Source organism: Phoca vitulina, unplaced genomic scaffold (assembly GCF_004348235.1).
Source record: "Phoca vitulina isolate PV1807 unplaced genomic scaffold, GSC_HSeal_1.0 scaffold6, whole genome shotgun sequence".
Lineage (NCBI taxonomy): Eukaryota > Metazoa > Chordata > Mammalia > Carnivora > Phocidae > Phoca > Phoca vitulina.
Window position 1 is genome coordinate 66,107,944 of NW_022589709.1, and position 27,430 is coordinate 66,135,373.

At 40.9% G+C, this 27,430-nt stretch overlaps 3 protein-coding genes across 4 annotated transcripts in view; 2 read left to right on the forward strand and 1 right to left on the reverse strand.

Moving 5' to 3' along the window:
• Positions 1-1,076, reverse strand: part of GPBP1 (GC-rich promoter binding protein 1) — a 71,419-nt gene extending 70,343 nt beyond the window's left edge. Inside the window, exon 1 of one of the 2 annotated variants that reach the window (XM_032404390.1) lies at positions 741-1,076. The gene's annotated coding sequence lies outside the window, so the exon portion shown is untranslated. The remainder of the gene's footprint in view (positions 1-740) is intronic. The other variant, XM_032404391.1, reaches the window with a different exon arrangement.
• Positions 1,077-1,290: 214 nt separating this feature from the next.
• On the forward strand, positions 1,291-2,472 carry LOC116632415. The gene has a single exon (XM_032404392.1). The coding sequence runs from the start codon at positions 1,291-1,293 to the stop codon at positions 1,807-1,809; it is 519 nt and encodes a 172-aa protein (XP_032260283.1). The 3' UTR covers positions 1,810-2,472.
• The window catches only part of MIER3 (MIER family member 3), a 168,096-nt gene continuing 142,436 nt past the window's right edge, over positions 1,771-27,430 (forward strand). Inside the window, exons 1-2 of the mRNA XM_032404383.1 lie at positions 1,771-1,820; positions 10,845-10,920. The gene's annotated coding sequence lies outside the window, so the exon portion shown is untranslated. The remainder of the gene's footprint in view (positions 1,821-10,844; positions 10,921-27,430) is intronic.

The following is a 27,430-nucleotide window of genomic DNA, read 5'->3' on the forward strand; positions in this document are numbered from 1 at the left end:
GAAAGTAGGGAGGTGAGAAATGGGGCAAGAACATTCCTTAAATTCGCCTGAGGGTGAGACCTCCCCGGCTTCTGAGAGCAGCTGTGGGATAAAGGTGTCGGTCCCCATTTCCTTGAATTAAGAAAACAGGTTTCTCCCAACACTGAGGGGGTGGAAGGTACCAAACCGTTCTCGTAAATCCCATTAAGAGTGGTTCTCTCCAAAACCAGAATAGGTCCCTTCAGGCCCCACAGGACTCCGAGGGACATGGTAGCATTCGACTCAATACACAGCTACGACCACGGACCCGGGAGAGGAGGAAAAGAGCGGGCGCGCTACTGAAGAAACAACCGAAGGCCACAACTCGGCCTCGACTCCGTCAGCCCTCTTAGAGGAGCAGTAGTGCCAAAGGAGGCGGGCATGTGTGAGAGGCCGGAGGAAGGAAGACCCAGCACAGAGGGCGTCGGATCCGTTCTCAGCCTCCGCCAAACATCCCCCAGCCACCGAGCCTAAGCCATCCACCCCCTCCCCACAACCGCCACCCCCACTCCACCGGGGCCGAGTAAATATCTAAAGGGGCCTCTCGCCGCCGTCCTTCCGTCTCTCTCCTTGCTCTCCGCCACCCCCCCCCCACCGCGTCCGAGGGCAGCCTCACACCTCGCGCCGCCAACGCCGCTCCCGACCCCTCAAACCCCAACGCCGACAGGGACACCCTCCTTCCTCCCCCAGACTCCAGCGTGGAGCACAGAGGACGGTGTTACCTTCTGCTACACCAGAGGTGCCCCTGGCCTGGGGGTGCCGCTGCGCTCGATCCCGGGAGGAGGTTTTCGGTACTTTGAATAATCCCCTTTTGCCGCTTTTCCCTCCCCCACAACCAGTCTCGGTCCCAAAATGGCGCCGACCCGATCCGCAATGTTCTGGGTCAAGTCTCGCGAGATCGTGGAAGGTGGCGAGGCGGGGAAGGAACTAGAGGGGTTGAGGAGAAGGGAGGGGAAAGGCGGGGCGAGGAGAAAGAGGAGGGATAAAGGGTGTGGAAGAAGCGGTGCGAACGAACCTACTGGGCGGGGCAGTAGGAAGAGCGCCTCCACCAGAGAACCTTCTGGCCCAAGCAACCGCTCACGCCCAGGCCGAAAAAGCTCCGCCCTCTACGTCGGGCGGCTGGGGCGGGGGGGAGGGAATGAGGCGTGGCTACGTCTGGGGGCGGAGCGTCGAGGAAGCCCCGGAGGTAAGGGCGCGTGGGGGGCGGTGGCTCCGCGCAGTGACGTCAGGAGCAGCTGGAGTCGGGGATTACCCCCTGCTGCTGACGTGAGGATGGTGAACAATCGGGAACGTTCGGTGGAAGGGGGAATTCCCCGCCGCTCCCTGAGGAGCCCCCTCCTCCCGCCCCTCCCCCGCCCGGGGCCGCCCGGGAGCCTGGGATGGTGGGGCCTCCGGGAGGATGAGAGGGGAAGGCCGAGCCGGGACGCAGCCGCGCGAGCTAGAGTGGCGCGCGGCGCGGCGTCTTCCCTGGCTGGACGCTCGGAGCGGCCGCTGCGCGCTTTACTTGCCGGGTACCGCGCTCGGGCCTGGGCGGAAGAGAGATCACATGCTCGGCAGTACACGGCCCTGCGCGGGCGGAGTGCTGGCCGTGCAGGCGCAGGGCTAATTGGGCGTCCAGCAGCAGTGGATCCACCATCGTATGCAAATACGAGTGTGTCGGACGTAAATAATTCGGACGGGAGGCCGGTAGCTGACGAGAGGAGAGTAACTCGGTGGCAACTAAGCTCAGATTCTCAAAGGGTAAAAATGGCTACTAGATGTAATCGTGCCAGTCATTTTTCTTTCTGCTAAGTTTACGGGAGGTGAGAATTATTATTATGGCCCACACACCCCACAGTTTTGTGTGTGTTTTTTTTAACGAATTTCATGATATTAACAGTTTTCTAATTGAGATACTTTCTCGCTTTGTAACTGAAAGCTCACTTTGAAACCTGTGAAGTTAGCTTTCTAAGAGGAAGAAAAGTAACCGCATGTGCTTAGGGGAAAATGTGGGGGGAGGTGTCTCAACGAGAGAAATCCAGTAAATAAAAAGTCCGTGGCTCTCCGCACTCCCCCAAGCCACAAAGGCTTCATACACAGAAATTTTATGGTCATTTTATATGCATTATGGGGTTTGTAGTTTAATGGACTGCTTCTAAAAGCTCCCCGATAGAATGTTTGAATGTAAACTCAACAAAAATTACACCTCCCAACCTTTTAGTTTAGTCTGCATCGAAGAGAGAGACACTTCCTGCAATTAATACCTCGCCGAGAGCAAAGAAAAGAGCATTAACACAAGCTGGATGCCTTGTCTGTGCTAGGCATGTTGTCTTTATACCAACTTATGAAGTGGGTGTTATTTGTCGCGTTTTGCAGATGAGGAAACTGGTTCAGGTTAAATAATGTACTTAAGGTTGCGCGACATGGAAGCTGAGCGCCACCAACTTGGCTGTCCATCTTCAACGTGCTAGAGTCTTTTTTTTTTTTTTAAAGATTTTATTTATTTATTTGAGAGAGAATGAGAGACAGAGAGCACGAGAGGGAAGAGGGTCAGAGGGAGAAGCAGACCCCCCGCTGAGCAGGGACCCTGATGCGGGACTCGATTCCGGGACTCCAGGATCTTGACCTGAGCCGAAGGCAGTCGCTTAACCAACTGAGCCACCCAGGCGCCCCTCAACGTGCTAGAGCCTTAATCCACATTCTTTCCACCACACCACAGTGCTTCAGTATAAATAATTTATGTATTGGGACAGGACCTGCTTCTCCTCTATTTCTAAGCATGATGTGCATTCCAGAAACAAACCAAAAATAGGTAATTTGAGCACACAAATTGTGCCTTTCCAATGGCACAAGACATAAAGTTAAAAAAATAACAAAATGGAGAAACAATTTAACATTCACACAAACTGCTTAATATTTAATTATACATACTCAGTTACTACTCTTAATATCTAATAATGTTCGATTTACATAAATATATCAAGAGCTCTTACAAATCATGAAGTAAAAGATAACCATACTATCTCTTAGAAAGTCAAAGGACAAAAACAAGCTAGTCATGTGTATGTCAGAAATTATATGAAAAGATGTTATACCTCAATAGAAATTTTTTTAAAAATGAAAATAAAACTAACAAGATACTACTTTTCACCTATTAGACTGGCAAAAATTTTAAAAGAACCTAGATGAGGGTAGAAGGAATAGGTATTTGCATAACCATATCAAGAATCAGAATCTGTGCAGCGTTTCTGGAAGATAGTTTGGCTTTCATAAAAAAAAAAAAAAGTTCTTTAAGATACCCTTTGCCCAGCTATTCTACATCTTAGAATTAATTTTAATAAAATAGTGGAAAAGGTGTCCAACAATTTTAAAGACATTCATTAATATATTGCTTATAACTACAAAAAAAAATTGGCAACAACCTAAATTCCTATAAATGAAGAGACTGAGTAAATAATGGTACAGCACATCCATGTATAAAATACAAAACCATTAAAAATGATGATGTAGGGCCACCTGAACCACTCAGTTGGTAGAGCATGTGACTCGAGTCAGAGTCATGAGTTCAAGCCCCATGGTGGAAGTAGAGATTACTTATGAATAAATAAACAAATATCATGATGTACTTCTTTGTAAAAAGAAAATGGTTGGGAAGCCTGGGTGGCTCAGTTGGTTGAGTGTCTGCCTTCAGCTCTGGTCATGGTCCCAGGGGCCTGGGATGGAGTCCTTCATCGGGCTCCTTGCTCCTCAGGGAGCCTGCTTCTTCCTCTGCCTGCCACTCCCCCTGCTTGTGCTGCTCCCCCAGCTTGTGCTTGCTTGCTCTTTCTCCCTCTGACAAATAAATAAGTAAAATCTTAAAAAAATAAAAAATAAAAAGCAAACTGAACAATTAAATATAAGAACCTATCTCCAACCAGCAGGTTTTCTATTATTTTATTCTATTCACAGTGAAAACTAAAGAAAAGATTTATCACATAATTAATTTATTAATGAACATAACATTATAGTAGTTTAAGAGAACATTTCTTTAGCCAATCTCTATGCAAGAAATTTTAATTAAATAAGTAAATTAGTTTGATAATTCTCTCAATGATTTTGTAGATATCAGCCACAAAGAGATTAAGTAATTTGCTCCAAAGTAATGTTAGCCCAAGTATACATGATGTATAAACAAAGGTATTCATTTCCAACATGATTGTAATAGAGAAAACTGAGGGGTGCCTGGGTCGCTCAGTCGTTAAGTGTCTGCCTTCAGCTCAGGTCATGATCCCAGGGTCCTGGGATCGAGCCCCACATCTGGCTCCCTGCTCTATGGGAAACCTGCTTCTCCCTCTTCCACTCCCCCTGCTTGTGTTCCTGCTCTCGCTGTGTCTCTCTCTGTCAAATAAATAAATAAAATCTTTTTAAAAAAAAGAAAACTAGAAAACCTAAATATCTATCAATGGAGTACTGGTTAAAAAACTAAGGTTTTTTATATAACAGAATACCATACAGCTCTTAAAAAAAGAATATGGTAGACTGATACATACTGATGTAGAAAAATGTTCAAAATATTTTGTTAAGAGATAAAAGCATAGTGGAGCACCTGGGTGGCTCAGTTGCTTAAGTGTCCAACTCTTGATCTCAGCTCAGGTCTTGATCTCAGGGTCATGAGTTCAAGCTCCACACTGGGCTCCACACTGGGCATGGAGCCTACTTAAAAAAATATATTGAGAGAGGAAAGTGTAGCACAACAGTGTGTGTGTATGTATATATATATACATACATATATATGCATATGGGTTCATCATCATGTTGCTTAAAGAGTAACTCTTTTTTTTTTTTTTTAAAGATTTTATTTATTTATTTGAGAGAGAGAATGAGATAGAGCATGAGAGGGGGGAGGGTCAGAGGGAGAAGCCGACTCCCTGCTGAGCAGGGAGCCTGATGTGGGACTCGATCCCAGGACTCCAGGATCATGACCTGAGCCGAAGGCAGCCGCTTAACCAACTGAGCCACCCAGGTGCCCTAAAGAGTAACTCTTTAATGTTCTTTAAATCAGGATTTTTTGTTTTATTCACTGCTGTACTATCTGATATACTATTTTATAATAAGTTAATGTTTAAAACTTAATTACCCAAAAATCTGCAACAGTTGAGGAACATAATAAAATAATTTGTATTGGAAACCTTGAATCCTTCAAAACTATATCCACTGTCCCTTTTCTGTGTTCCCATTGTGCAATCCTATGCTTACCACTTTGGTTAATCATCTACCCATTCCTACTTCTACCTTGATCCTGAAGAGGTGTCCAGGACCTTCCTTATCATTTCTCCTACACTTACTATACTAGGTTGTAATTTCTGATTTTATTTCCTGTTTCTACCACTGAACTCAAATATCCTTGAAAGCAGCAACCAAGCCTTTTTCTTATTCATAGCAACTAGCAAAGTTTCAGCCACAATGTAAATTCTCCAATTTTTGTTAAATGCATCGCTTCCCCACGTTTAGTCTTTGTTTTAGCCCCATACTAACTGCTGTTCTCAGAATTGCCCTTGTTCTTAAACATTTTATGCAAATATTATTCCCTTTAACTAGATTGCCTTTCTCCTCTCCACTCCCTGCTTTGCAAACTCTTATTTCTTGTCCCTGGAGACCCTGTTCAAATAACACTCAGGTAAAACACAGTCAGGTAAAGCTCAGAACTTCCTTCTCTGGACTCTCACATGGATTTACACTCACTTGTATCAGCATTCGTTCTCCTGTATGTCCCCCTTTCTAGATGGTGTGACCCTTATCAGGGGCACTATTCCATTCATCCCCTTTCCCTGAAACAATGCTCAACCCATAGAAGGTCCTCAGTAAACATAACTGGCAGGACGGATGACTGAAGCATCCATAATCCACTCAGCTCCTGTTCCCATGCACCAGCACAGCCTTACCTGTTTTAGGTCACTGCCTAGGTGCAGAGGTCCTCTCTTGTTCTGTGTTGACTACCACTTGTGGTCCTGCTATCGCACTCTGGTGGTTCACAGACAGTCTGAGTTGAGGCTCAACTACCTAAATTGGAAAAAATCAAACTCACAAAGGCGTTCTCTTTGGTATTAAGAAAAAAAAAATACTTTCGTGTTCCTCTTTCTTCCTAGCAAGTTTCACAGTTTTGTGCTGATCCATTTAATGGGTCTCTCTCCTCAGTCGGTTTCATAAAGCAAGAGCCCATGCCCATTTTGTTCCCTGCTGTTTCCCCAGCACCTGGCACAAGGCTGGGCACAAAGTAAATACTCCATAAATACTACCTGGATGAAGGAAAGACTGGTTAATAAAAATGAAAACATTTTTGGGCGCCTGGGTGGCTCAGTTGGTTAAGCGACTGCCTTCGGCTCAGGTCATGATCCTGGAGTCCCTGGATCGAGTCCCGCATCGGGCTCCCTGCTTGGCAGGGGGTCTGCTTCTCCCTCTGACCCTAACCCCTCTCATGCTCTCTGTCTCTCATTCTCTCTCTCTCAAATAAATAAATAAAATCTTTAAAAAAAAAGAAAAAAAAAAAAATGAAAACATTTTTAAGAGGAATGTTTCAGAAACAATCTGCTCTACAAGAAATAAAGTTTTTAATTAAGTTATGTAACAAATGAAAAATGATAGAGTATAATTTTAATTTTGAAATGATCTCATCAATTATGATGACGTGATGATAAATTGGATCAATAAATTTGGTGTTCATTCATTTCAGTTTTTTAAGTATAAAAATAGTATATATTCTAGAAAGCTTGGCAGACACAGAAGAGTATAAATAAATTAAAATCACCTATAATCCACCGCCCAGAAATAAGGAGCCTTAAATATTAATGTATTTCTATCAAGCATTTGTTCTTTGCATGTTATATCTTTGTGTCATAGTGTATATACAGTTTTACATCCATTTATTATTTTGTATGTTCTAAAATTCCCCATATTTTAAAAAGTCTTCATTTTGCCTGTGTTCCATTTTAAAGATTAACATAAGATTTGATTTCTTAATTTAAAACATTTTATACTAGTCCTGTTACCTCTTTACTTGAACATAATAAGGATGATTACTATTTTTGAGCTTCTTTTCTAACCTCCTTTCCAGTAGAAAAGGTGCCTGATTATATTAAGGTTTCCTCAGTTTAGTCTATGATTATAAATTTAAATTTATCAAAATTTTCTCCTTTTGATCAGTTTTTAAATTTCATATAGGATTTGGGCACATGGGTGTTGGGTGTAGGACTCTTAGTTTCATCTCAGGTCATGATCTCCCAAGATCCAGCCCCATGTCGGGCTCCCCACTAAGCGGGGGGGTCTGAGATTTTCTCTCTCCTCTCCCTCCGCCCCCACCCACCCCCGCTCATGCTCACAGGCTCACGCTCTCTCGCTCTCAAATAAATAAATCTTTAAAAAAAATAAATTTGATTTAGGACTAACACTGGAAAATTGACCATTTACCTCTTTAAACAAAACAGATACATAGGTTGACAAATACTCCTCCAGGCTTCAGTTATGGATGGCCCAGTTTCCCTAATTGGCACGTCCACTTCTCTGCTCCTCCCTCTGTACTAGGAAGTATGGAGGAACACCATTAGCATGAACACAAATGTGAAACACATTTTAAAGTTCCCAAATTATTGGCAAAAATGTTTAAATGTTCTCTCCCTATATGTGACTTCCAAAACACAGGCTCTTCTTACACAGGTTTTATAATTTTAAACCTACAGCCGGACTATAAGCATGTAAACTGTTGTGGGTAAGGTGAAAAACACATTTTACAATATTTTAAAAAGATTTGTTGTCTATTTCAATATGCTGTATCCTTTATCATCTGTAGAAATGGAATACAATGAACCCTGGAGGTGTAATTGACTTTTACAGTTTGTCCCCCTTTATCTGCAGTTCTGCTTTCCAAGCTTTCTCTCTCTTTTTTTAAGATTTTATTTATTTATTTGACAGAGAGAGACACAGCGAGAAAGGGACACAAGCAGGGGGAGGGCCAGAGGGAGAAGCAAGCTTCCCTCCGAGCAGAGAGCCCAATGCGGGGCTCGATCCCAGGACCCTGGGACCATGACCTAAGCCGAAGGCAGACGTTTAATGACTGAGCCACCCAGGCGCCCCTCTTTTTTTTTTTTTTTTTAAGATTTATTTATTCATTTTGAGAGAGAGAGATCAAGCAGGGGAAGGGGCAGAGGGAGAAGATAGAATCCCAAGCTGACTCCTAGTTAATCCCAACATGGGGCTTGATCTCAAGACCAATGAGAGCATGACCTGAGCCAAAATCAAGAGTCGGTTGCTTAACTGACCGTGCCAGCCAGGCACGGTTGCAGTTACCCACAGTAAACCAGGATCCGGAAGTAGATGATCCTCTGTACCGTCTGAAGGTCAGTAGTAGCCTCACATCACAATGCCTTCGTCATTCAGCTCACTTCATCTCATCACAGAGACATTTTATCATCTCATGTCACCACAAGAAGGGTGAACACAGTACAATAGGGTATTTTGAGAGAGAGACCAGTTTCACGTAACTTTTATTATAGTATACAGTTGACCCTTGAACAACACGGATTTGACCTGTGCAGGCCCACTTGTATGTGGGGTGTTTTTGGTAAATACAGCACTGTAAATGTATTTTCTCTTCCTTATGATTTTCTTAACATTTTCTCTTCTCTAGCTTACTTTATTGTAGGAATATGTTATGTAACACATATACAAAATACATGTTAATCGGCTGTTTATGTTCTCGGTAGGTAAGGTTCTGGTCAACAGTTAAATTTGGGAGGAGTCAAAAAGTTATATGCGGATTTTTGACTGCACATTCAGAAACCCTAATCCCCACGTTGTTCAAGGACTGACTATATTATTATAATTGCTCTGTTTTATTACGAGTTATTGTTGTTAATTTCCTACTGTGACTAATTTATAAGTTAAAATTAAACTTTATCGGGGGTATGGATGTATAGGAAGAAAACATAATATATATAGGGTTTGGTACTATCCGTGGTTTCAAGCACCCACTGGGGTTGTTGGAACATATCCCCTCTGGGTAAGGAGAAACTAATGTATTTTAAGGAAGAGAGTCATGATTGGATTCACACTTTACAAAGAGCCTGCTTATGATCCTCTGAAAACAACATTAGGAAAATGAAACTCCAGGAAGAGAAAGAAGCTAAGAGGCTATTGCAGTAATCCAAATGAAAGATTTCAGTTTCTCTTACACATCGTAACCCCGTCCATTTTCCTTCTAACACATGCAATCGTGTGAAGGGTCATCATACAGACTGGTCTTTCTGGCTGGAACACATGTCGTCTCCCACTTTCTGCCACCAGTTCTTACCAGCTTTGAAGTCTCAGCCTGAATGTCACTTCCTTAGGCAGCCTTCTCTGACACCCTGCTCCCTCTGTACTCTCCCTTATAGCACTGAACATAGTTATAAATTAAACAGTTATTCACGTGGTTATTCGTTGGATATATGCCTCACCCCCTGGACTCTAGATTTCTGAGGAATGCGTGAGTAAGTGAATGGGCAGGGAAAGATGTGAACCGATTCAAGAATGGATACAGAGATTGTTATGTTTAAATGTTTGTGAATATAAGGCAAGAAAAAAGTCAATGATTAAATGTGGTTTCTAATTTAGTCATGTGGGTTGATGCTGGTGGCATTCCCGGAGTTAGGAGACCCAGGCAGAGAAATAGGTTAGGTGGAAGATGGACATCATGAGTTCAGTTTGGGATATGTGGTGGGTACAAATCTCAAACCACAAATTCAATTGGGCAAGAAATAAAACTTGGCAAAATTTCCATAATAAGCTGTATTCCCAGTGTTAACCTCAGTCATCTCCAGCACTCACTCCAGTGATAACTAAGGCTACTGATTATCTTAGAACCATGTTTCTTTACTCTTGGAGTTACTTTGCATCTATTTTATTTGTGCTGTTCCTTCTTGATTTTCTTCTCTTTTTCTTCCTAATTTTCTCTTTTTCCAAGCTATAAAGTTATTAAAGCAAACTTTGTCACTGCTGTTTGACTTCTCTATCAAGATTATGACAAAAGTAAATGTGCTTATAAGTTAAAACATGAATGATTTTCATTAGAAATGAGATGATTTCTGAAAGGAAGAAATTTATTAAATATTGGAGTGGATAACAGAGAAGTGTAAGAAATTGCCATCTTTTAAATCCTCACACTTGGAGGGAGTTTAAAGAGGAGACCTTTTGTAAAAAACAAAACAAATATATATACATTTATATATACTTATATACACCCACATATATCAGCAAGGGAAATGTCTGGCAAGCAATTCTCTTCTTCTTCTGATAACAGAATGCCAGTTTTTTGAGGGAACCCATTTCGTGTAGTATGAGTGGGATTGACATCCCCTCACCCCAGAACTCAGTTCCAGGTGTGGACATGTGTCCTAGACCTGCCTAATTAGAATACTATCTCCATGGCCATAGTATTGATTCAGGGCACCTGACTCAAACTAATTACAACAAAACCTCTGAGAGTTTTCTACAGATGCTGTCAGGAAGCCATTCTCTTTCTATTGGGGTTACTAAAACTGAGAGGGTGTAAATCTGAAATTTCCAGTAAGAAAAATCTGGAATGTCCATCCTGTCTACCAGGTAGTTCTCAGAGACAAACATAATCAGAGCCTTAACAACATCCTTTTAATGCTTGGATCTAGTCCTCCCCAAAGCAGTGATCCTCTCTGGACTTCACAGTAATGTAAGCAAATAAATTTCATTTATTGCTTTACTAGTTTGTATTGGGTTTCTGTCCATTTCAGTCTAAGGAATACCTATGAATTCAGAGTCTTTGTCCTGTAAGGTGACTGATACTATGCAATGTTTTCTTTCAGGCATGATATTCAAAGTCATTTGCGAAAGACTTTCTGTTTCTGCTAAAGAAACTGGCCATCTGAAACAACCAATGGGGTAAGTGTAACCATTCTGGTGTTTTTCTCTTCTTTTGTATCAACACTATGACTAGCCCAAAGAAGAATCAAATCCACTTATTCTATCTATAAATAAGTTTTCCTTTAATGCAGGATCCCTTTTGTGGAAAATAAATTGAAAAGGAAACAAGTTATCCTATCCAGTTTTCCTCTATCATCCAGGGCAGATGCTCTTTTCACTTCAGCAGAATGAAAAGGGAATCTGAGAAAGACTCTGGGAAGTCTCCTTAGAGTGAGCCTTTTTTTTTTTTTTTTTTTTCTCTACTGCAAAGGATGAGTTTACCCAAACTTCTAGAAGTGCAAAATGGATAGGCAGTGAAGGAAGGAAATCACTTTGCAGGGAAAAAAGCTGGTGACTCAAAGAGTGAGAGAAAAATAGAATTGCAATGAGAAAGTAAAATTGGTTAAGAAAGAAAACTAAAACAGGAAAATAACCTTACTCAGTATTTTCTTTGTTGTTCTTTCCTTTAACTTACATGAAGTGTACTTTCCAATGGCATAGTTGGTCATCCATTAAACAATTAGATACAAAGTCTACTCTGACCTAGGCACCTGGTGAATGCTGAGGATGCAACAAAGAGTAAGATACCTATGAGTCCATCTATATTTGTAAGAGTCAAAATTTGATTCTAGGAAGGTGAGGAAATGAGTATCAAACACCCACTTTATTATTGTAATGATGTTCTCCAGGCTCCCCAAACACCCTGGGCAATGGGCAAAGGGAGGAGGGTGCTTAGTCTATCCTTAAGGCAATGAAGAGGGAAGATTGGAAGACATAGGACACCTGACTCAGGCCTGAAAAGTCTCAAGACTGTGATGACCTGCTTTTCTGACAACAGAGCTAAGCAAGGAGACTCCGTTGGGAAAGGGCTGCATCCAAAGTTTGGTGGGATAGAGGATGCATAAGTTATCCATGAGCCAGATATGGACTCAGTGAAGGAGGCTGGTCTTACCCAATGAGACCACTTGAAAGATGTGGTGACTCCAGCAGAGACGTGGGTTACTGGAAACTATCAAAGATAGACAAAGCCAGACTCTGCTTAAAGTGGTAAGGACAAATTTTAATCAGTAATATACTATTGCAATAGGGAAAGAGTCCAGTGTGAACTGAACTCAACCTCAGTTTGTACAGAAGGGACTGGGCATTTTTTTTTTTTAAAGATTTTATTTATTTATTTGAGAGAGAGAGAATGAGAGAGAACACATGAGAGGGGGGAGGGTCAGAGGGAGAAGCAGACTCCCTGCCGAGCAGGGAGCCCGATGTGGGACTCGATCCAGGGACTCCAGGATCATGACCTGAGCCGAAGGCAATCGCTTAACCAACTGAGCCACCCAGGCGCCCAGGACTGGGCATTTTAAAGGGAGGATAAAGGAATAGGGATGGGGAGAGCAGGGACTCCATAGAATCAGGGAAATGAAAACTCACAAAAGGCTTGTCTGTGTGAAACATATCTGAGTTCCTTAACTGGCCCTTATCAAAGTTAGAGTTTTACCCTTCCACAGGGGCAAATGCTTCTGGTGGCATTGAGTTTCCTCAGGCAGGTGCTTTAAGCAGGGGGGCGGAGGGGAGAGGAGACCTATCGTCATCCTAAGGATGTAGCTTTGGAATGTTAGCAACTGTCAGTGTTTGTTCAAGTCTTTATAGACCAAGGTTGAACCCTACTTTCTCCAGGCTCAGACGCTCAGAGGAGCCTGGCCAGAGTTTGGTCAAGGAGAGACTCTTTGTCAAAACCAGGAGCTAAGGAAGGCTCACAGGTGGCCAGCTAGAGGAGCCAGTAGGAGTCCACAAATACAGTTTTTAAGGTTAGAAATTCTCAAAGTGGGAAGGATTTACCAAGTGTCTGGAAAAGCACTCTGTGGGAGAGAATCAGCATTTGGAATATGTCCAATCTAGAGGGCACCAGTACCAGATTACAACTGTGTGAGAGCTGTCTGCTCCTCGTCCTTGTTTCCTCTCCCCATCGCCTATCTCAGTGCAACAAGAGGAGGCAATGAAATTCAGGGCAGGGAAATAGTAGGAAAAACACTGATCACACTCCTACCCCCACCAAAGCTTTAAAACCTGAAAAGATTAAAGTTTGAGGGAAGGAAAAACATAAATTGGTGAGAGCCTGGAATATAGATGATCCGAAAGTGATGGTGAAAATAGTATGGAATATGCCTGAGATTTTGTCCTGAGAAAGACAAGAACCATTCTAGAGAGAGGGTTTAAATGCAGAAACCTGAGCAGGAATAAAGTTGCTTTCTGTTTGCAACCTACCAAGTCTAGTTTATTTATTAAACTATTAAACACAGCCTCCTCTATTACTTCACCTTCCAAATATTCCCCTAAGAGTGACTCTGTTTGCACAGGGTGCAAGGGTGCTAAAGCACAGGGTGCTTATGCAAATGTTTATGCTTATGCATGGATGGGAGGTTTCCTGGTGTCCATCATATTCTGAAAGGGGTCTGTTGATTCCAAAATGAAAAGCTCTTACGCGAGGCCACTGGATCTCAGCTCCACATACCTACATCCTTCTCCTTTTGTTAATCACAAATATTTTGTGTTGCCCCCTTTACTGTAATAAACTGGAAGTAAGAATAAAACACACTTCAATGTATAAATGCTTACTTCAGGGTTTCACTGAAATGCATAATGGGATATTCATATGTTGTACTCATGCGTTTGTACAAGAAAACAAAAACAACAGCGACAACAAAAACCAAGAAACAGGCCCCAGATGATATCCTAAGTCCCACCTCACCAGAGACTTAACTTGATTACATTTGACCCTCCCAGAAATGGAATCTTAAACCAGTCAATTGGGAGTCGCCTGATCAGCACTGGTTAGGTAATCTGCCTGATACACCCCTGCCATCCCCTAAGGGCATGTAACCTTGCAATAACCACCCCCCTTTATTGTCTAGTGTAACTTCCTTGTTCCTGCTACATTCTGCCTGTACAAGTCTTCATTTTCTACAGCTCCTTGGAGTGCCTTCTCTCTGCTTGATTGGATGCTGCCCAATTCCAATCAATTTTAGGTCAAATAACAATCTTAAAATTTTTACTGTGCCTCAAGTTTATCTATTAACAGTCCCACATGTGGAAGCATTGACTGCAAAAGCTCCAGATGCAGTCTAAACCAAGTGCATTATATTGACTTAAGTAATTTTAGCTGACATGTCGTTAGTGGTATTATTTCTTAAAGTTCTGAATGTTTCTTGGTAAAGAGTTTCCGTGAAAGGAAGTACAGTTTTCTTTCAGTTTACTCAGTTGTATTCAATGTACATTTTAGTCACATAGGAAAGGGCTAGTGTCAATCTTTGGAAAAGGAAATTAGACCAAGGCACATGGGTGGCTCAGTCGGTTAAGCGTCTGCCTTCGGCTCAGGTCAGGGCAGAGTCTCAGGGTCCTGGGATAGAGCCCCGCATTGGGCTCCCTGCTCAGCGGGGAGCCTGCTTCTCCTTTTCCCTCTGTGCTTCCCCCCTCATCCTCTCTCTCTCTCTCAAATAAATAAATAAAATCTTAAAAAAAAAAAAAAAAGAAAAGAAGTTGACAAAATTTGGGTTTCCTAAGTGCTGTCTTTGTAACAAACAAACACACCCTCCCAGATTCCCAGGTCACCCTCAGGGGATGAGCCTGGCATTCAGTGTTCAGGAACTGAGCAGTTCCATGAAGAAGTCATCCCCACTTCTCCCTCAGGCCTTCTCAGTTCTTCCCTATCCCACCCTCCTCTCTTTCCTCACTGAAGGGGAATTTGTGGACTAAACAGAAATCTCTTTACAGTATTTTTCTTTTAGAAATGCTAAGGAATTGAGGAAATCACTAGATCTGACTACTTAATAAAAGGAAATGTGTGTGTGTGTGTGTGTGTGTGTGTGTGTGTGTGTGTCCCTGGGTGGGCATAAACTAAAGAGAAATCTTGATTGAATTTTGGATGCTCTAATACTCCCCAAGTCACTTACACACTCATCACTATAAATGAGTGTTCTCTACCATTCCTTTATATGAATTTTGTTTTCAGAGGATTATGTCTCTATACTCAGGGACTCTCCTGTAGAAGCATGCTGATTGGCCCTATTGCAAGTTTACAAGCATCCAATTTCAGTTCTCATGGATTTTTGTACTTTCCTGGGACCAGTTTCTCCCATTTCCCTAAGCACTGGTGCCTTGCTCCTTTCTTCAGACCTTCTAACCAATGCATCACTGTCCTGAAAAACTCAGATGCTTCTCTGACTTGCCAAAACAGCTTTCTGTATCAGCCTGCATCCTGGCGCTTCATTAAAGGAGGAAAAATAACAGAGACCCAAGATGGAGTGCTGACTGAAAGAATTTTTACTGCTGAGCAGGGGAACCCCAATCCAGCTGAGTCTAGCCTCTAGGGGATGCAGTTTGGGGAAAGGGAAAATGGTGTCATATTTTAAAGCCAGAAAACCACAAATTGACTCTATCCTGTATTAGGACAGTTGCTGTGAGCAAACATGGGGCGGAGCTGGAAGGGATGGTCTGCCTTTGTGGGGTTCCTGCCTCAGGGGCATAACTTCCAGCAGCCTCAAACCACCGTTTGAGACCCCCTTCCTTCAGGTGAAATCTCATGCCATTGGCTCTCTGTAGAAAGAGCCAGAAGGATAATTTTAATCCCCCAAGAGGTCCACTTGGGTCAGTGGAAATAAACAAACTGGCAGAAATTCCTGTAGAGATAATGTTATGACTTATAAGCTGGGTGAAGAAATAAATTTACAAAAAGCATTCTGCTACCTGCAGACCCAAAGGACAAGTAAAATTGTTTTACGAGAGCGGATATTTTATAAGTGAATGGTTCTGCTAATTAGAATAGCAAAGTTCTGAAACATGTTCATATGAAATTAAAAGAGTTGGTTAAATTATAACCATTGTGTTGTAATGTTGATTGTCTTAAAATGTTACCTTTCTGCCTTTGTGTCAAGTACCCTTTTATGCCCCTCAGCTTATTTTGAAGGACCTGATAACACTTGTTCTCAAGAGCAGTGCTTCCTCTGCTTTCAGATGCCACCTCCTTAACCTTTATAAAATCTCTGGAAGATTGGTTCATTTTCCCTTCACTAAGAAATGGGTACTGACATTTTCAGAGTAATTACTTCCAGGTTGTTAAATTATGGGTGATTGTTTTGCTCTTTTGTATTTTCCAGATTTTGAACAATAAATATCTGTTTTTTTCTTTTTTTAACTTTGAGAGATGTTGAAAGTACAGATAAGTGCTGACAAAAGCATGATACTTGCATCCCCATAACTTAGAGCTCATCTATAATGTTTATAATTAACAGAGTAATACAAAATTAGTATATGTTACAGAATGGGATGCATGAGATGATATGCCTACCGGACAGCTTCAAATCCAATCTGTGGCTTTTCAGCATGAGCTTCATTTCTTTGTGCTACTGATTTTTTTTTTTCACTTTTTCTGATTATAAATAAAGTAAAACATTATCTTGTAGAATGTAAAGAGGCAGACTGATAGTGGGATCCTAAAAGAGAGGTCATTACTAAACGTGTAAAAAGTAAGAGGATTTTCTCAAGCCCGGCTGCTCTAGAGAGAGCAAAATCACAGGTGAGGGATAATTTAAAAAGATGAAGATGCTCCTGCTCTGGAAATGATGGTATGTGTCAAATATTCTTCTAAGTATTCATTTAACCTTGATGACAATGTCATAGGGATATCATTATATTATTGTTCTGTTTTATGGACAGGAAACTGAGGAATAGCAAGTATAAGTGGCTTGCCTACAGTTTACACAACTGGTAGGCAGTGGAACTGGGAATATTAACCAAGATAATCTAACTCCAGGGTCTACGTGCTTAACCTCTATCCTTTGTTGACCTCGCATGGGTAAAAATGCTGGAACTCCAAGTCCTAAATCAAGTCCACCTTTCTCCCAGGAGAACCCAAGAAGTGTATCAGTTATCTGTCGCCTCATAAAAAAAATGCCAACACCTGGTTTTAAACAACAACAATAATTTATTTAGCTCACAGATCTGCAATTTGAATGGGGTTCAGCAGGGATGCCCATCTCTGCTCCATGTAGTGTCAAGTGAAGCAGCTAGCTCAGCTGGAGGCTGGAAGATCCACTTCCCATATAGCTCATCCTCATCGCGGGTTTGTTGCTGATTGATACTGAGAACTCAGCCAAGGATGAAACCAGGGCGACACAATTCCTTTCTATGTAGGCGTTTTTCATAAGCTACTTCAGCTTTCTTGGGGCATAATGAATGGGTTTCAAGGGCCAGCATCCAAAAGGGACAGGAAGTGGAGTCTGCCAGTGTGTTTTGTTTTTTTTTTAAGATTTTATTTATTTGACAGAGAGAGAGAGAGAGCACAAGTAGGCAGAGCTGCAGGCAGAAGGAGAGGAAGAAGCAGGCTTCCCGCTGAGCAGAGAGCCCTACGACCCAACCTGAGCCAAAGACAGGCTTAACTGACTGAGCCACTCAGGCGTCCTGGGCAAACAAGGATTTTAAAGAGGCATCATTTTATTTTTTCATTTAAAAACTCACGTGTTTTTATTTCACTTTCTTTTTATAATGCTGTAATTTAAACTCAGATTCTTTTATTCTTTTCCAAAGACAAATTAGAGCAAAAATGTAAATAAGGGATCCAAATGACTACTTCCCTGGGTAGAAGTTTCTTCTGGGATGATAGAAATAGCTTTGAACAAGATTGAGGTGATGGCTGCACAACTTTTTCACTTCTTGACATGTCTATGTATGTTGTACCAACACATTTTACGTTCAGCTTTCTGATGAGTAAGGAGTGACTAAAAGGGAAAGAAAAAACAAGTTGTCCTATATTTCCCTTTCCTTTTATGTCATCAAGTTCACACGACTCATACAAGGGATTAGCAAAGGTAAGAAAGGATATGGTAAGGTTTCTTGATGGTTCATGCTTCTTAGAACACCATTGCTTTTGTTTCTGTTTTGGAAACAAGTTTTGGTGTAAGAAGTAACGTGGTCCTGGGAACTGTCAGGACCTCCCTCCTTACTCAGTCGTAGATGTACTATGCTATCTAGTACTTGGTTTGAGTCACAGGGAACTCCTGCACCTTGTGTATGGAAGAAATTCCATGCCCATGGACATCACAAGTGGTACGTGCAAATGGATAGCAATGAACAGCAGACACACATAATGCTTGGATCTCCTCTGTTTCTGAGCTGGCTTCATTGTCCCACTGAAGCTCACTTGCCAAACAGAAGTTCAAAGATAGAATTTTCAAGAGTTTTAAGACAGTGACAGCAGAGCCCTTAGCCAAGTGCAGAGCCCTTCTGAGCATGGAGCCCCGTGTTACTTCATAAGTTGTGTATCCCTGAAGTCCGCCTTGGTTCCAGGGCCAACATTCAGCCCTCTCAGGATGTTTACCAGGTCACGAGCAAAGGCAGAGCCTGGAAAACTACTGCAATATTTGGGATGTCATTTGCAATTAACATAAATTTTAACAATTATTCTATTTTTAAATTGGATGGGATATTTAATAACATTATGGGTTGCAGGTAGATATTCTCTAACTGACAGCTCTCTTTCCTAGCCCTGTCACTGTTTGATGTTCTGATTTCCTTTTCTTTATCTATGCTCTTTAGTTTAAATTGAGATGTAATTGACATTTAAGAATGCCCAAATCTTGAATGGATAGCTCAATGACTTTTTACCTATGTCTACACCCATGCAACCACTACCTAGGCATGATATGGACTATTTCCTTCACCACAGAAAGTTCTCTTGTGTCCATTCCTGGGGACCACCAACCCCCCACCAGAGGTTGCCACTATTCTGATTTGTGCTACCCTAGAATAGTTTTGCCTATTTGTCTTTTTTAGAACCTCATAGAAATGGACTCAATGTGTATTCTTCTATGTCTCCTCTGCATAGTATTTCTGAGAGTCATCCATGCTGTTGCAGCTGTTCTTTTTTTTTTTCCCTTGTTGTCGGTATTCCATTATGCGAATACATCAGAATTTGTTTATTCATTCAAGTGTTAATGGACATTTGAGTTGTTTCTAGTTTGGAGCTATTATAAATTAAGCTGCTGTGAACGCTCTTATACAAGTTTTTATGTGGACATTTGTTTTCTTTTTTTTTTTTAAAGATTTTATTTATTTATTTGACAGAGAGAGACACAGCAAGAGAGGGAACACAAGCAGTGGGGGAGGGAGAAGCAGGCTTCCTGCGGAGCAGGGAGCCCGATGCTGGGCTCGATGTGGGGCTCGATGTGGGGCTGGATCCTAGGGCCCTGGGATCATGACCTGAGCTGAAGGCAGACGCTTAGCAACTGAGCCACCCAGGCGCCTCTGTTTTCATTTCTTTTGAGTAAATACTTAAGAGTGGAAATGGTGGGTCATATTTTACTTGAGTAGAAATTGCCACAGTTTGCCAAAGTAGTTACACTCCCACCAGCAGTGTATGATAATTCTTTTCTTTCTTCTTTCCTTTTTTCCTTTTTTCTTTTTTGTTTTGCCCCCTTGTTTCCCAGCCTCATAATCATTTCCATATGATTGGGAGGAGGGCTCTTAATTTAGGGACAAAATATGTTCATAGCTAGAATATAGAAAGAATGGAAAGTCTGAAGGTCCTAAGCAATTTAATTCCTAATAATATTTCAAAGAAAAGGTGTGAGTGTGTGTGTGTATGCATGTGTGTGCCAAGGGAGTGTTCTTAGATAATTCGTGGGGCAAATTGGAAAGTGGGAACTTTAGGAACATTAAGCGTATTCTTTTACTCTGCATATTTCAATTTACTCTTTAAAAAATTAGCTGTCCCAGAATAGTGTAAGTGATGATTTTTGTTTAAATTTTGAGATATTTATAAATGGCTATGATGTTCAACCTGTATGTGACATTTTTGGAAGAGATGGTTTAACAGATAGTGCCAGATAATGTTATCTATTTTTATTGAATTCACTTACTGTTTTACTACCTGAGAGGCCTCAGCATTTCTTTTTTCCCCCACAAAATCTTCCTTATTGGTAAAAGAGCTACAACATTTAAGAAATGAAAAAATATGTATGTAGGTAAAATATCCTTGCTAAGATTCTATGGAAGCAGAAGAGAGTTGCAGATGTACACCTGTGGTTACCCCACCTATCCCAGCTCAGAGGGGAAGCTGGGACTTGGGTTGCTGGTCAACAGCAGTGAGTGGCTTAGGGACCTGATCCAGAAGAGGGCAGCCAAGAGCTGCCTTAACTACTACAGAGAGAACCAGCTGAGACCTTCAAGGGTGATTATGAAATTGTGGAAATTCCCAGAGAGATATAGGACCAGTTTGGGGCCTGCTGAGCTCAAACTTGACTAGACTAGGAACAAAAGTTAATAGAAGAGGCTAGGAACCAGCTTAGGTACTCTAGAGTGAGATTAAGGAAAAGCAGAAAGTTGCTGACCTGCGTCAACATCAGAGGCAAGAGACCATGAAAGATTGAAATCCATGAAAGGAACAGGTTGGCTGGCAAGCTTTTTCTATTTTTCAAAATATTTTTCAAAAAATTTTTCCTTTTAAAATATTCATGATCATTATGATACACCGGAAATTACAACAAAATTTGTTCTAATAATGAGGTTGGGCGCCCTTACAGGGCTGGAAGCTAGAAGGAAGTTGTGATATACCATTGCACCAGGTCTTAAGCTTCCTTTGGAGTGTTTTTGGGAGTAAGGGCTAATGCTTAAAAGCTCTCCAGATGTTACCTGAGGTCTCCTGTGTTATGAGATCTGGAGAGGATTGGCCTGAATGTTCACTGGTTACTGTGGGAAGTCCAAAGCCCTCCCTAAGAGTTTTGTGCATCTCTGGGAGAGAGAGGCAGTTGTTGGGTGTTATGTTCTCATGGTCACCATTACCTGCCTAAAGCTAAGCATTTAGAACAAATCCTGGCACACTTTACAAGTGGTACTCATGTCTCTGTGTTCATTCTTCTTTCTCCTTTTTTGCTTCCTCCTCCTTTGCTTCCTCCTCCTTCTCCTTGTTATTGTTATGACTCTGGCTCTGAATTCCTGCTTCCACTGAACATGGTCAGTTAATGGATTGTCTCACTATTTCTTACCCAGGTTGTCCCATTTGTTACCATGTGAATCAATTTGTCATTTCCATTCCCTTTCTCAATTGATACATCCTCATAACACCACCGCTCCCCCTCCTTTCCCTTCAACACACACAGATGAGTGTATCTATTAACATGAAACACTTTTGTTTTTGTCAGAATTTAGTGAAAATTTGGGAAGACAACTGGGGTATGAATATTTACAGCTCAACAATGTAAAGGCATTCTACTTGAAAACTAGGCACTTCTTTTTTTTAATGGCTACACTAATGCTTCCACGAAGCTCAATTTTATTTTTTAACTACTTAATTAACTAATTAATTAACTATTTTAAGTAAGTTCTACGCCCAGCGTGAGGCTTGAACTCACAACAATGAGATCAAGAGTCGCACACTCCACTAACTGAGCCAGCCAGGCACCCCGAAAACTGGACACTTTTTTTTTTTTAAAGATTTTTATTTATTTATTTAACAGAGGTAGAGAGAGAGCACAAGTAGGCAGAGCGGCTGACAGAGGGAGAGGGAGAAGCCAGGAGCCCGATGCGGGGCTCGATCCCAGGACCCTGGGATCATGACCTGAGCTGAAGGCAGCCGCTTAACCGACTGAGCCACTCAGGCACCCCAAAACTGGACACTTCTTAAAAGACCTTTTCCCAGGAATTGTTCTACTCAGTTCCCACCCATATAGGGGCTCAGCAATACACTAGCTGGCTTGTTTCTCTTCTTGTTCTCTCCTGGGTCTCTTAGGTTATTAGCACCCTCTCCTTCCTGGACTCTAGCCCCCAATGCAAATTCCTGTTCTTTATGCAGAGCACAGCAGTTCTTGTTAGTGTCTACTTCCAAGCTAAGGTCCAGACCCACTTTTGCATATCCAAACCCAACCAAATGTTCAGCAGGACAAAAAAACCTTTATTTACCATGCTCCATTCTCCTAAAGACATGCTGGTTGTAAATTTCATTTTCTACCTCTTCTTTGCACAAGGCAGGAAGAGTGAGGGAGATTTAGCAGGAAGCTACCTGGAATAAGACAAAATGGTAGAGAAGTCACGCATCCTAGGGAAGAGATTAACATTTGGAGGACAAGTATCTGCAGTAACATGGCCAGTTTCAGTCTGGCAACCCAAAACCTAGAGGAATTCAGCTTGTAGGGAATTGGGCATACTAAGAATTGTATCCAAAATAAATCAAGTCAGTGGGAGTGTAGAAACAAGTCCCCCCACCCCCAAATGGGGCTAGTAAGATAATCAACTAACTCCATGCAATTTCTAGGGGACCTGATAAAGCTCACCCATATTCATAAAGAATATGGGGCCTCAAGAAGCGGTAAGGAAGAAACCCCCAAATGTGAAAAATCCGTGTGAAAAGGATTTAAATAAACATCCTAGCTAAGCAGCAGATATGGACTTAAAGATGCTCTGACACTCATGGTGTAATTAATAATTTTTCCATTCTTGGGGGAAACAAATGTGATTAAATACAAGTTATTGCTTTCTATCACTGTTAAGGGAGTCACACTAATCACTATGTGCTCCTTCCAATAAGACAAATTGTACCTACAACAAGGGAAAAGAAAATGTAATGGTATTATAACTTCACTGAAGATCTATTTAAAAATTGACCAAGTACAGAGGCACCTGGGTGGCTCAGTCAGTTAAATGTCTCCCTTTGGCTCAGGGAGACATCATAATCCCAACGTCCTGGGATTGAGCCCAATATCAGGCTTCCTGTTCAGCGGGGAGCCTACTTCTCCCTCTCCCTTTTCCACTTCCCCTACTTGTGCTCCCTCTCTCTTTCTGTCAAAATAAATAAATAAAAAGCTTTAAAATAAAAAAAATTTGACCAAGTACAACACAAATGTAAGATCAGTCATGTTTATCCAAAGTCATAATAGTAACAATAGTATAGAGCTCACGTAGGAAGACAAATAGGCCAGTGGAACAGAATAGAGAACTTAGAAATATGTGGCAACTTGATTTTTGATAAAGCCAGCACCACAAAACAATGTAGAAAGGATTATTTCTTAGGTAGCATGAGAAAACTGGCTTACTATACAGGGAAAAATCAAATTGGATACTGCATTGTTACCATATGCAAAGGGGATTCAAAATGAATTTTACAGCTTACTAAGGTAATAGAAAATACAAACTATCTTTATGAACCAGATGGAAAGCTTGGTAAGCAAGACCCAAAACTACAAACATGGGATGAAAAATGATTATTGCGACTGCATGAAATTTAATAAAGTATTCCTGTTCAATAAAGTACAAACTTTAGGAGACAGATGACTGACTAGGAGAAGATATTAGCAATGAGTCAAATTTACAGGACATTTAAACTAGAATATACAAAGGGCTCCTGCAAATCACTAGGAATAAAATTGGAAACTGAATAGAAAACTAAATAAAAGATATGAATAGGAAATTTGAAGTAAGGGAAGACCAGAGGGCTAACATATCTTTTTTTTTTTTTTTTAAAGATTTTATTTATTTATTTGAGAGAGAGAGAGAGAGCACAAGAGGGGGGAGTGGGAGAGGGAGAAGCAGACTCCCTGCTGAGCAGGTAGCCCGATGCAGGACTCGATCCCGGGACTCCAGGATCATGACCTGAGCCGAAGGCAGTCGCTTAACCAACTGAGCCACCCAGGCGCCCTGAGGGCTAACATATCTTGAAGAGGTACTCAACCTCACCAGTAAATAGATAAATAAAAAATTAAAGCAAAAATGATACACAATTTTACACCCATCAGATTGGCAAAATTTAGAAAGGATGATACACATCAGTTTGGCAAGAATATGGGGAAGTAGTATAAATTGACACAGGTATTCTGGAAAGCAATCTGGCAGAATTCAGTGAAAATGAGTTAGTGTGTGCCTCAGACTCACTTATCTCAAGGCCTGAGTATACCAGAGAAATTCCTGCATAGATCTGAAGGAGAGTTACACAATGAGATTCATTGCAGTGTTTTCAGTAATTGTGAGCCAGAGGCACACTAGGGATGGATACATAAAATGTGGTGGATATAGAATGCTGTGCAGGTACAAGCAATTTTACACACACACACACCCAGCAATATGGGTAGATCATAAAAAACATAATGCTGAGGAGGAAAGAAAGGAATAGAGCAGAATACATAAATCATTTATGTAAATTAAAATACGTAGACACGCAATACAAAACTACATGTTTTATAAGAACATAAGCATGTTTTGTAACATGTACCAAATACATTAGAGTGGGGGAAAGGAAAATGGGATTAGGGATAGAAGTGGTTTGTTTGTTTGTTTGTTTGTTTGTTTAGGGATAGCAGTTAAAAGAAACTAAAATAAACCGGTAATCAACATTACATAGCTGGTCTCAATATTAAGGTATGATGAACTAAATTTTCTACAACTGAGGGCTAATATGAAAGGCAATAAATAAAAAAATGATAAAAACATACATATACTGGAGACCTGAGTGAGATCTTTGGGGTCTCCAAGACCTTTGTTTTAATCCAGCCTGGAATACAGGTGATGTGATGACATCCAGAGTGTTCCTTAGGGTCTTTTCTAAAGGAAAAAAAATAGGTCTGCTTGAGGTCCTAGATAAAGAATTTAGTTCTGTAAACTGATTTTGGCAACTGATTGTATGCTTTTGTTATGACAATTAAAAGAACCAACTCTTCCATCTCTCATGAGACCCAGAAACAATATTCTTTTAATTTTGTTGCTTTGTTTACTGTTTTTTTCTTTTTTTATTAAAATTAAATTAGTTAACATACAGTGTATGATTAGTTTCAGAGGGAGAGGTCAGTGATTCGTCAGTCTTTTGTAATACCCAGTGCTCGTAACATCCCGTGCCCTCCTTAATGCCCATTGTTTACTGGTTTTTTTAAATTGTTTTTGCCACCCCCCTCCCCACTGTTCTTAAAATCTGTATCTTTTTGACTAGGTGCTATATGAGTTGTGTTTGTGCCTTCCACAAACAGGTATCATAGAAACATGTCTTCAAAGGAGAAATGATAACATCAAGAACATCTCACAGGTCATGGCCTCTGTTTCCCACTGTGCAGTTAACTTTGCTTCCGGAAGTAACTGCTTATAATTTTAAAATATGGAAAAGTAATACATTTAACCAAGCAGTGTTCAGGTACTACTGAAATTGCAAATTTCAAAATTCTCTCTTTCTTTTTCTTTTAGGAGACAAAGATTAAAATGAAAGTATTGTGGTTAAAAACTAGAACAAAATCCAGTTGACCATGAACAATGCAGAGGTTAAAGGCACCAATACCCTTCTCTCCACCCTGTGCAGTTAAAAATCCACGTATAACTTTGACTTCCCCAAAACTTAACAATTAATAACCTATTGCTGACCAGAAGCCTTACTGATAACATAGTTGGTTATATGTTATATGTATTATATACTATATTTTACAATACAGTAAGCTAGAGAAAAGAAAATGTTACTGTGAAAATCACAAAGAGGAGAGAATGTATTTACAGTACTGTATTTATGGGAAAAAATCCCTGTGTAAGTGGACTGGTGCAGTTCAAATCCATGTTGTTCAAGGTTCACCTGTAAAAAGAACTGATTGAATAAGATCAATGAAGCTAAAATCACATATGCATAGGGATCACAGCAAGGTCCTTCCCAAATTAAAGTTAATGAGAAATGAAATCAGGTAGATTCAAAATTTAACAGATGAGTTCAACTGCTTGTACAAATGATGCAACAAAAGAAATTGTCTTCAAATACTAACTGAAGAATGTGGAAAATATCTAAAATCTAATCAAGGAGGCTTGTGTTAACTTCAGGGAGGTATGTTAAATGCTGCATCTAAGAAAGTATCAGCTAGGGTCAGAAATTCAAATGCCCAAAGGGACCAGGCAGATGATATAAATATGTCTATCAAACTGAACTTAAAAACAAGCAAACAAAAAACCAAAAACCCCCAGGAACCTATGGGATGGGATAAAATATTTGCAAATCATAGATCCTATAAGAGACTAATATCTAGAATATATATATATATATATATTAAAAAAAAAAACTTCTACAGCTCAACAATAACAAAAAACAAAAACAATTTAAAAATGGGTAAAGGACTTGAACAGACATTTCTCCAAAGATCTACAAATGGCCAACAAGCACATGAAAATATGCTTAACATCACTAATCGTTAGGAAAAAGCAAACCAAAACCACATTGAGATATCACTTCACACCCATTAGGATGGCTACTATCTGAAAAACAGAAAACAAGTTTTGGTGAGGATGCGGAGAAATTGGAATTTTTGTACACTGTTGTGGGAATGTAAAGTATAGCCACTATGGAAAACAATGTGGTAGTTCATCAAAAAATTAGAATTACCGTGTGATTCTACTTCTGGGTATATACCCAAAAGAATTGAAAGCAGGAACTTGAAAGATATTTGTACACACATGTTCATGGCAGCATTATTCACAATAGCCAAAGGGTGGTTACAGCCAAGTGTCCATCATCAGGTGAATGGATAAACAAAATGTGGTATATTACAATAACATGGGGCCCACTGAGATAATCCAGGATAATCTCTGTATTTTAAGGTCAGTTGATTAGCAACCAAATTCTGTTATCTTTAATTCTCCCTTTCCACAGAATATAACGTATTTACAGGTTCCAGGGATTAGGATGTGGACATCATTGGGGGCCCATTATTCTGCTTCCCCACAGACTAAAGTTGGTACCATGTCTCCCTATCTAGCAGCAAAGAGAGCACATTAGCTAGCCACAGAGAGGATCCCCATCATGTCAACAGGTGTGTCTGTCTTTCATAGATATGGGTATCTTTCTTACATAGATAGGTGTATCAGTCATTTTGATGACGATAGATATTAAAACCATCTAATTTCCCCTGTCCTAATTCCACATTAACCAGTTACCTTCTGGTTTTACCCATGTATTGAGACATGGGACACAGGACACAGGACAGGACACAGAATACTCTGACCGGGCAATAGTAATGGCTTCTCCATTTGGAAGTTATGTTTTTCATCATAAATTAATACCTTTGGGATGCTGGTTTCAGCTTTTTGTTGATTTCCTGGACAATGAGAAGCTGATTCTCTAGATGAATTAATATTTAAAAAGATGGAGTTTTTTAACTTGAAGACTCAGCTCTAGATTGTGGTACACAGCAAAGTTCTGCTATTTTCTGTCACCTTTCTCCATGTGGCTTGTCTCTGTCTCACTAGGCATTTTTTGTTTCTTTTTTAAAGATTTATTTATTTGAGAGAGAAAGAGAGAGAAAGAAAGAGAGAGTGAGTGCAGGGAGGGGAAGAGGGAGAGGGGAAAGAGAAACTTTAGCAGACTCCTCACTGAGCCTGACACCGGGCTTGATCTCAAGACCCTGAGATCGTGACCTGAGCCAAAACCAAGTGTTGGATGGTTAACTGACTGCACCACCCAGGGGCCCCTCACTGGGCATTTCTTATGACCATAACA